General features: G+C 41.7%; 1 protein-coding gene across 1 annotated transcript in view; it reads left to right on the top strand.

The window, feature by feature from the left end:
- The first annotated feature begins 228 nt into the window (after positions 1–228).
- Positions 229–10,728, top strand: part of Tex36 (testis expressed 36) — a 13,514-nt gene continuing 3,014 nt past the window's right edge. The window contains exons 1-3 of the mRNA XM_021222068.1: positions 229–418; positions 5,980–6,111; positions 6,842–6,922. Of these exons, the coding sequence (XP_021077727.1) occupies positions 368–418; positions 5,980–6,111; positions 6,842–6,922 (264 nt within the window). The 5' untranslated portion in view covers positions 229–367. The remainder of the gene's footprint in view (positions 419–5,979; positions 6,112–6,841; positions 6,923–10,728) is intronic.

Genomic DNA, 10,728 nt, shown 5'->3' with positions numbered 1-10,728 from the left:
CCATGAGGACAATGCAGGATCCATGAGGGTGCAAAATATTTTCTGTGTTTCCAGCATCTTCTTGTCCTTACCTCTGGCTGTTTTTGGGACTTCTTTAGTTAGAACCTGGAGGTTAGAATTCTGCACATGCTTGGGGAACCTGATGCAAGGAACCAATGGCAAAACTCTCTCTTGGGGCTTAGAAGGCTCTGCCCATTGTGACATGAGCTTCCATTCCATGACAGTAGTGGGCTTTCTCCACTTCCCTGCCCGGGCAACAACTGAGAAGATCAGGGACAGGGAGTGGGGGAACTGTATAGATGTCACAAGCTTGTGAGGCCATAGACAGTTTGTAAGGCAACCCCAGTACATCAGTTCCTTGGAGAGAATGGCCAAAGGGAGGCGTTCCAACCCGCCTTTGAACAAGGACGGAAGATGGGTAAGGAAGAGTGCATTCCTGGAAGGTTCCTCATGAAATGTGGCTGTTGTTGAGGGCTTGTTCACATAAAGGGAATCCCCCGATTGTTTTCCACTCTCAAAATGAGAGGCAGAATCTGAGAAAAGATTTATGTTCAAAGCTTTAACGCAATAATGTGGGGTGGGGATGGGGTGGAGATGTGTGGGTGTTTCACATGTGTTTGTTAGTAGTGTGTGAACATGTTTATGTATGTGGATAGGTGCTGTGCATGTGTGTTTGTGGGGGGATCGAAGGATGAAGTCAAACATCACCTCAGCAACTCTTTACCTTATACATGGAGGTAGAGTCTTGAGTCTGGAGCAGGTTGACTGGGTTAAAGAGTCATCTTGCTCTGAGGACTCCATCTGTGCCTCTTGAGTGTTCAGTTGGTAGGCAAACTGATACTCCAGCCTGGCTTTTATGTGGGTGTTGGGGATCTGGTCCTCAAGCTCTTGAGGCAAAAGCCAAGATCTTTACTTAATCAGCCATATCTCTAGCCCCAAAACTGAAATTTTTGTTTGTTTAAAAGAGAAAGGGAAGAGATGTTGGGAAAATTGGCTCTTTAGAATGTACAACACTGATTGCAGTCTCTTTGGTATCAACCTTAGACTAAGGCAAACAAGTTTCATCTAATCTTGACTTTTTAAAATGTAAAATGAAATATACCAAAATTAGAGAGTCGCTGTGGGACTAGCAGGATAATTCATTCAGAAGGACAAAGGTAAGCAGACTAGTCAGTCAGCACTTCCTAAGTATAGTTAGTATATGTGCATCACATATTCACACACACACACACACACACACACACACACACAGTACACTTTATTTTATTCCATATAAGTTAGAATAATATACTGAGACTGGGAAACACTTTTGAATTTGAGTTCCCTTGGGCCAAAGCCAAATGGGAAATAGTGTCAGCCACATTTTCATTTTTTCCTATTTTAATTAATTTTTTTTTGAGAAAGGGTTTTATATGTAACTCTGGTTGGCCTGGAACTCACTTTATAGCCAGACTGCCTCAAACTCACAGAGATTTGCCTGCCTCTGCTGTCTCAGCCACATTCTTGTGACGGTTCATAGAGAGGAAACTGTGTTTCTTAGATTAAATACCTTCATGTTTTTGTCATCTAACTATCAGTCAGAATGGATGTTTGACTGACTAAAAAGCTGACTCCAGGGATAGACAGATAGCTTATTGGTGCAGTATTTGCCTAGAACGTGCAAGGCTCTGGGTTTGGGCTTTGGTCACCGGCATGGTGGGATGTGGAGCAAACACAGATTTATGCTTTTCCTTAAATAGCCACAAAGTTCAGAAGCAGGCAGGTTAGGGCTGGCACTCCGCCCCAGGGAGATTTCAGAGCCCTGGGTTCTTTCCAGCATTCTGTTTAGACATTTTTATCGAAGGGTTAGTCTTTTCCACGTTGTAGAGAGTCTACATACACTCCAGGCAGGAAAACAGGAAGATCAAAGGATAACAATATAGAAAGCATCTGTCTTCTTTATCAGGAGAACAATACTTCTCCCAGGAGCCTTTGCAGGGTTCACATCGCCAATATAGCAGCTACAAGGGAGTGTGCTTTGGTTTTTTATGAACTACATTGACATTTCAGGTGAACTCAAGTTCTGTTCTAATAGATGAAGTGAGAATCCACAGATGTAGGTAGACATTTCATGTCCTCCTCCAGCCACAGGCCCAGCAGGGCAGCTTGGTTCTCAGGAGTGAGAAGGAGAGACGCTGTTCATCCACACTTTTAGCCAAACTTGAGCCTCTGGCAAAGGTCCTCTTTGCTGTCGGCACCTAAGAGTGTCTGAAGAATCGTGCTGATCCGAAGTTTCCGGAAGGAGCTTCAGATGAATTGGGTAAATTAAAGAAGCTGTTGGCCGTGAGTCAGCTGCAGCCCATCTTTGAGGACAGTAATTGTCCCATTAGAGGTGACAGTCATTTTGCAGTTGACCTTGCTGGTTGTAATCTGGCTGTTGCTGGGCAGGAAAGGCTTTTTTCCCCTACTTACTTTCATTTTCCTATTTAATATTTCAGTCGCTGAGTGATGGAAGGCAGTGGAAATCTCACCACCAACTAGTTAAAAAGCTGTATTTCACGGTTACACTATCTAACAGAAGGGTTTATTTCACAGCTATCATGCTATAGCCATTAAATATATATTTTAAAAGAGTAAAATTAAAATGCTAGAGCCATATTTTTTAACAGTGATTTAGTCCACAGACTTGCAGAATACAAATGAACTCAAGTCAGTTATGAGCTGATGTGAGCTGTCTTTCCTGCTATCAGAGCAGCTGCCCCACCAGCCCGGGTTCCAGGCATTTCCAAGAGGGTTGCAACTCAGGCGGATGGAGGGAGAACAGAGAGAGTACTTGGAGCCCGATTGCACTTTTTGTATTCATCTTTAAAAGTGACTGTTCAGGGACCAGCCAGTAAAGGCAGTTACCATGCAAGCTGACAACTCCAGTTCAATCCACGGACTCCTGTCAAGGTTGAAGAAGACTGCCAGCTTCACAGAGTTGCTCTCTGACCTCCTCATGTGTGCACTTTACATCTGCACATCATGCACACACATGCACACAGTAATAATAAGTAAACAATTACAATTGCTTAGGGCCTTAGGCAATAGCCCAGTCAGCAGAGTGTTTGCCTTGCAAGAATGAGGGTCCACGTTTGTTTCCCAGATCCCACATAAACAAATGGATTTGAGAGTGCCTATTTTTAGCCAAGCACTGGGGAGATGGAGACAGGCAGATTCTTGAGGCTTACTGGCCAGCCAGCCTATCCTTACTTGGCAGGCCCTGGGTCCCAGTGAGAGACTCCGCCTCAAATATTAAGATGACAGCCCCTGAGGAATAAAACTTGTGGGTGACATTAAAAACATGAACAATAATGTTTGATAATGCTTTAAATTTTAATACAAAGCTACTTAAAAGTATATGTAAGTTGGCTGAGAATGTTCTAGTATATGTTAGTGAGAAGAGCAAGGTATAGACCACGGACAGTGCAGCCTGTGTCCTGCAAAGCACTATCAGTTCCCTTCATGTAAAATACATGAGGGCTTCGTCAGTGTTGTGATCTGAGGTGGTAGTGCAGGCACCAAGGAGGGAGGAGGAGGGCAACAAAAAGTTCGTGAGAAATAAAAAGGTATTCAGGGTTCAGAAGTGACATTGATCATACCACATGGCCACATGTCAGTTGTAAAATTATAAATACATTTTTTATAGATAGGTTTTTAAAAAATGATTTATTTTTTTATTTTATGTATATGAATTCACAGTAGCTGTACAGATGGTTGTGAGCCTTCATGTGGTTGTTGGGGATTGAATTTTTAGGACCTCTGCTTGCTCTGGTCAACTCTGCTCACTCAGTCTTAGCTTGCTCCGGCCCAAAGATTCATTTATTATTATTATACATAAGTACACTGTAGCTGACCTCTGATGCACCAGAAGAGGGCGTCAGATCTCATTACGGGTGGTTGTGAGGCATCTCTTACCCGCTGAGCCATCTCACCAGCCCTACAAATACATTTTAATTCTTATATTATCTGTATGATACAATATGTGTAAACTACCTATATGTAGAGTTGTAGATCCACATCAGGATGTTGTTAGTCTTCAAGAGCTAAAGGTGAGGGATGTGATAAAGATTTTGGGAGAACATTAACCCCTCTACCTGTTTTGTGGTACTGAAGATTGAAACCATGCCAGGCAAAGCTCTCGACCATTGAGGTATAGCCCCAGCTCCCCCCTCCCCCCCAGAATTCTTACTGAGTTGCCCAGGCAGGCCTTGAACCTGCAATCTTCCTGTGTAATGGGTTATAGGCATGAGCCACTAGAGTTGGCTGTCTCCTTACATTTTCTCTATTTTTTATATTGGGCGTATATATTCCGTCTCATCAGGCACAAACTCACTGGGGTCCTATGGGCAGTTCCTTACATTTCCTCAGGAGGGTCTGCACACATGGAGACCGGTGGGTTTGCCTGATGGTTTTGTTGTTATTGGTTTCATCCTTCTTCTCAGCCCATGGATAGCCACTGAGATGTATTTGGTGGTATTTTATCATACTGTGTTCTTGTAAGTTACACGTTGTTTTGTGTGCACAGGTTATTTTTTCCACATCTGTGCTGCTGGTTTATTCATCTGTGATTCTCAAACTCCAATACAGGAAAGGAGGAGGGTCATAGGCACCTGGGAGGTCAAAGGGAATTTAGCAATGTGTAAGCTGATAGGACATACTTTGTATACTAGGTAGGGAGCTTCTGGCAGGCACCCAGGCACACATTGGTACATACTGACCACACAGCCAAGTGGCACATGAACTTACAGACAAAAATATGCAGGCAGCTTGGAAAAGGCAAAGACTAAGGCCTTTGACATCAAGGGCCATTTATACAGAACCCACATAAAAATGACACTCTGCCAGGCAGAGTTTTATGACAAATCACATACCTGATCCCTCTTGGGTTCCCAGGTCATCCAATGTCACTCATTTTATGCTGATCCACAGTCATCTGAGGTCTGGTGTCATGATACCAGATATCATGCCATGGTCAGCAACATGATTTCTAAACATAAAACTGACCCTTATGACCCTGTTCTCAGCAACATTGTGTTTCTTTCTTCTGTCTACTCCATCAAGTCCTATGTGTCTTTTAGCTTCTTCATGGCTGGAGATAACACCTACAAAGTACATAGGATTTATAACACAACCTCCCAACCTAACTACTTAGCACACTCTTGCACAGATGCCAATCAAAAACCACCTGAATGTACAGTTGTATCTTAACTTGAGAGAATAGAGAGCTAATTACAGAGTTAACCAATGTCTTTATACTTCAAAAGGGAAGAGATGGGTGGGGAGATGGTTTAGTTGGTAAAACACTTGCCTTGAAAGTTAAGGACATGACTTTGATCTCCAGAACCCACATATAAAGCTGGGAATGGTGGCACACCATTGCGATCCCAGTGGTGGTAAGATGAAAGCAGTGATAGGAAGATCCCCAAGAGCTTGTTGGTCAGTTAGTCTAGCATGCTTGGCAACCTCTAAGTCCGAGAGTAGACGACCCAGTCCTTAGAATATGAGCTGGAGGCTAAGCTCCATAAGTCCTTGAAGGAGGCCCCTGTGGCTTGAAATGTTTGTTTGGAAGAAATACTTCAAAGGTACATGTTTTTTGTTTGTTTGTTTTTGTTTTACCATTCCCCAAGGATTCAGGAAGTGCTCAAACCATGTTTTAACTATGTTACAGAGGAAGCCTGTATTTGGCATCCAGATTCAGCTGTATCTGGTTCTTTTCTTTCTTTTTTTTTTTTTTTTAAAGATTTATTTATTTATTATATGTAAGTACATTGTAGTTGTCTTCAGACACTCCAGAAGAGGGTATCAGATCTTGTTACGGATGGTTGTGAGCCACCATGTGGTTGCATGGGATTTGAACTCTGGACCTTCGGAAGAGCAGTCGGGTGCTCTTACCCACTGAGCCATCTCACCAGCCCATGCTGTATCTGCTTCTAATCAAGACGCATGTTGTGTTTCCAGTTCACTCACACTGGTCTGATGGAGAAGACACCAGAATCCATCACATGTACTTCCCTGAAGGAAACCCACTGTCCATACTTGTTTGAGCAGGTGGATAGGAGGCTGCCGCCAATCTACAAAATCCGAGAGAAGGTGACATGAGTATGGGGCCCAGATATAGCGTCTGAGGGCTCTCTGAGGAGGTGCCATGTTGGCCAGACAGCTAACCCATTTGCCCATCTGCTGTACCCAGGTTCCCAGTGATAGACCTTTGTGCTCTGCAGCTACAACTGCCTCCTGGTCCAGACAATGAGCTGGGATTGTCCTCAGGAACCTTTAGTCATTAATAGCCATGGTCTGCCTCCCTTGCCAGCTCCTGAGCTGCTGCCCCAGCTTCGGTAGCATGGAGGAGGAGGCAGACGGGTTTTAGTATCAACATCAACCACACTCACTGTGGGCCTTGACTGAGGCTCCAGGCTTCTGGGAATCCAGCCTCAGGGCTTCTAGGATCAGGCCAGGTTTCCAGGATTTGCTTTCTGCCATCCCTATTAGTCAGATAAGAGGCTGGCCCCCATGCTGTCCAAGGTCCTTGCCAGCATTTGCTTCTGTGTATATATGCATTTTTGCATCCTTGCCTCCAAAGACATTTTGAAAGAGATTTTTTTTTTTTTCAGAGATTTGGTATCAGGATTGTTTGGAAGCTCCGCCCATGCTTGCACCCACATCCTGTGCTGTTAACTCCATGCTAGAGATAGACTTCATTAGCCTCCCTGAGTGGTTCCTTTGTCCCGTGCCTGCCTCTTCCCCATCACTGAGCTCAGGTTCTGAGGGCATCTCAAAGTTCTGACATGTGCTTATCATCTCCCTCTTCATTCTTCCCCAGCAAGCAGCAAGCAAAAACTTCCCTTTCTCTGCGCATGACAACCGCCACAGTTTCCAGAACTCTGGATACTATTTTGACTCTGTAAGTACTTCTTCGCTAACTAGTAAGGCTTCAGGTATAGCTCAGTGGTAGAGCACTTACCTAGCATGCGAGAGGTCCAGCATCCCATCGCTGCTGGCACAGCAAGCAGTAAACCGGTAGAAGGGGGAATCATTATCTTGATTTCTATGCTGCACAGATTATGGAGACTGCGTTTCTCAAGGCTGGAGCAATGTCAAAACAACCTGGCATCTTCCACAAGACTCAGAAACAGTCACAAAACAAAAGCCTCTTGAAACTCTCAGAGTTGGGTAGAGTTTTTCAAACTGGCACCAGGCTTCTGCCTTCATACACACGGGCCATGGTTACAAGCATCTCTCTTGTGAGATTCCAGGAGTTGTTTCTCTAAGGATGGCGAGTTCCCTGACACTAGAGAGCTTAAGTTTTAACAGTACCTTTTTTTTTTTTTTTTTTTTTAACAGTTTAATATAGCATTGGATGTAGAAATGTAACACAAGGCACAACTACAATTCTCAAATTTCTAGTAGTGACAGGAACATTTAAAAACCAGGTAAGATTAATAAAACAGATGGCCTACTTAAAAAGTTTCAGCTTTTATGGTGCCGTGCGGGTGACACTCAGCAAAACTTCACACTTAGAATTTCACCCTTTTCTTGGGCTATTGCCAGGTATAAAGTATTTTGTATCTTCGTTTCTTGCAAGGATCTGTCACTGGTGTTGGGTCACACCTTTCAGCTAGCTACACGAGATGCCATTAGACAAATTTAATGCTCTATAGTGTAGTGTGTTGTCAAGTGGACCAGAAACATCTTTTTTCTTTAAAAAAAACTTAATTGTATTTTTTAATTGAGAATTTTTTGTACACGTATGTAGTGTGTTTTGATCAAACCTACCCACCTCCTCCTCTCCAGTTCCTCCCCTATCCCTGCATTACCACCCCCATCTTCATGCACTCTGTTTTAAACCCACAAAGGCCACTACAGATATACTTTCAACTTAGAATATTTTCGTTTTCCATTGGTTTGTTTGATCATAAGTCCATAGGGATTTGTATATTTGTATATTTTATTTAACATAATCTTTCCTCCGGATTATCAATTCAACATGTAATACATGTAATAGAGCAATTCACATAAACTTACGTTTTAACAAATTCTTAAGCTTTAAAACAATTTAATTTTTACATTTACTCTGTGTGTGTGTGTGTGCTCTGTAGATAGTGGTCTGGGGCTTCCACATTACAGGTTAGTGTGCCTTAGGCAGAAGAAGGTATGTCAGGTGAGCTTCAAGGACACTTTTCAAACTTGAAAATCCACAGGACAAAGGTGCTGTTAGCAACATCCTGACTTTATTAACCCATGACTGTGTTCCAGTGCTTCACATGATCTTGTTTAAGCCCCATAGCACTCCTGTGGGCTAATTACTCTTAGCCTCGATTTAGAAATGAGCCCAGAGAAACCTTTCCCTCCACACAACTGTGTTCCAAGTAAAACTGAGTAACTTAACCTAAAAACCTTCTCTCCTTTGGCAGAGTATTGAATAGAAACACAAAACACCCACCCCGCCCTCTCCAAAACAATGGCTTCATTTTTTTAAAATAATAAAATGTATATTTTTCTCTGCATATGAATATTTTTCCTTGCATGCATGTCTGTGCACCACATCACCACTTGCATGCCTGGTGCTCATGGAGGTCAGGAGTTGGATACTCTGGAATTGGAGTTAGAGATGACTGTGAGCCACCACATGGGTTCTGGGAACGAAATCTGGGTCCTTTGCAAGAGCATCAAGTACTCTTTAACTGTGGAGCCAGCTGTCTAACCTGCTTAATGTGTTTTCTAGATTGTTACAGTAACATAAGTTTATCAAAAGCCAAACAAGGGACATTGAGGTGACTCAATGGGTGCCTGTTGCTGGGCCTGAATTTGATCTGTGGGATCTACATGGTGGAAAAAAAAGAAGCTCCCACAAGATGCCCTCTGACCTACGCAGCACGCATTCAATCTCTCTCTGTCTCTGTCTCTGTCTCTGTCTCTGTCTCTCTCTCTCTCTCACACACACACACTGTCACACACAAGTAAATAAGAAAACAAACATGTTTAAAAGGTCAATACAGATTTGTATAAACTTACAAATAAAATTTGCATCCTTATTTTTGCCTTTAGCACTTTACCCTGGTGCTTAACTGCTTATCAGGGTCTGTGGGTAGACCTGGCCAAGTGTGTATCTTGTTAATGACACAAGCAGACTTGGACACATACATCTTTAGCAGGTGAGGAGACCCTCCAGCAAGCTTCTGAAGGTTTTTCACATTTTCTCTGTGTTCTAGAATAGCTTACATAGCCTTAACATTTGAATTTTTAGTTTATGACAGTTTGATAGAACTTGCTCCTGGGACACAAGCTGGTGCCACTGGCTCAGGGGGACTGCTTTTCGACTGCACAGGAGGCCCTGGCTAAATAATTTTATCCATGAAACTACTTAGGTTTGGTACATTTTTGTTTTTTTAGAATAAACTTTTTGAATATTGACTTGACTATTAGTCTCTTTATTCAACTTCCAAACTTCTGCTTCTTATTGCATGGAGTTTAATGATGTGTTTGCCTAAAATTTATCTCATTCATTTCAAACTTAATGGTATAATGTCAATGTACCCTTACTTGTCTATTCTTTAAAATTGCTTCAGTTGACTGTTGAGTTCAAATACTTGTAATTTTTGTTAATAAGATTATTAAAACTACAAATATTCTTGAGTTGTTTTGGCTATCAGGGAGATATTATTACTTAGACCCAATTAATAATATTGTTCCATTAGCTGAACAGAGTAAGCTCTCTGAAGGTGTTGCTTTATTTTGGGGGAAATCTGCTGGAGATCGTTTTTATATCCAGAGGGTAGTACCTTGCTAATACACTTTTTAAACATTTTCATTTGAAGGTAACACTTAGGAAAATATTGTAAGTCAGAATGAGCAAATAAAAGAACAAGTAACATTTTAGGCAAACACATCATTAAAATCGGCATTAATCAGACCTAATTAAGGTCTCGTTAGTATTTGCCTCCAAATAGTCTTTATTTAATTTTTTAATTTCCCTTTTAACTGAGAGCTATTTGGAAGATTCCTTGAATTTCTGATGTGGCTAGAATTTGTTAGGTTATGAATTTGTTGCTAATATCTGATTTTGATGTTCCATTAATTTTATGGAGGGTGCTCTGTGATTTTGACTTTTTGAGTGATAGAGATTTTTTTGCATTTGATTAATTTTAAAGTGTCTCATTAGTGATAAAAAGATTATATAGTCCCTCATTTAATTGCAAAATTATTGACTGAGGACTGCTAATTATGCTGTAAAATATTTCTTAACTCTTTGTCTTGGTCTGTCAATTTCTGCTTCTGAGAGTTACTCTTAAATGTCAACACTTTTTGGTTTTTGCCTTAAATCGTTTAGTATCATGTCTCGTTGCATAAAGATTCATGATTGCTTTATTTTTATCTTGATGGCTTTGCCACTTTCCACTGGGAGCGTCCCTCAGCCTCTGTGTTGCTTTTAGCCATGCAACATGTTGTACTACGAAGTGTCATTCCTTCATCTTCATGAATTAAACATATATTTTTACTAATTCTCTGAGCATTTCATAAACACATACAATGTTTTTTGATTATATTCACCCTATTCTTTCTTCCAACTCCTCCCAGATCCACCTCCTACCTCCCCACCTCTTCCCAAGTTCATGTCTTCTTCTTCTTCTTCTTCTTCTTCTTCTTCTTCTTCTTCTTCTTCTTCTTCTTCTTCTTCTTCTTCTTCTTCTTCTTCTTCTTCTTCTTCTT

Source organism: Mus pahari, chromosome 1 (assembly GCF_900095145.1).
Source record: "Mus pahari chromosome 1, PAHARI_EIJ_v1.1, whole genome shotgun sequence".
In the NCBI taxonomy this organism is placed as follows: Eukaryota; Metazoa; Chordata; class Mammalia; order Rodentia; family Muridae; genus Mus; species Mus pahari.
Note: the sequence above shows the minus strand (reverse complement) of the source record. Positions and strands in the feature narration are given on the sequence as shown.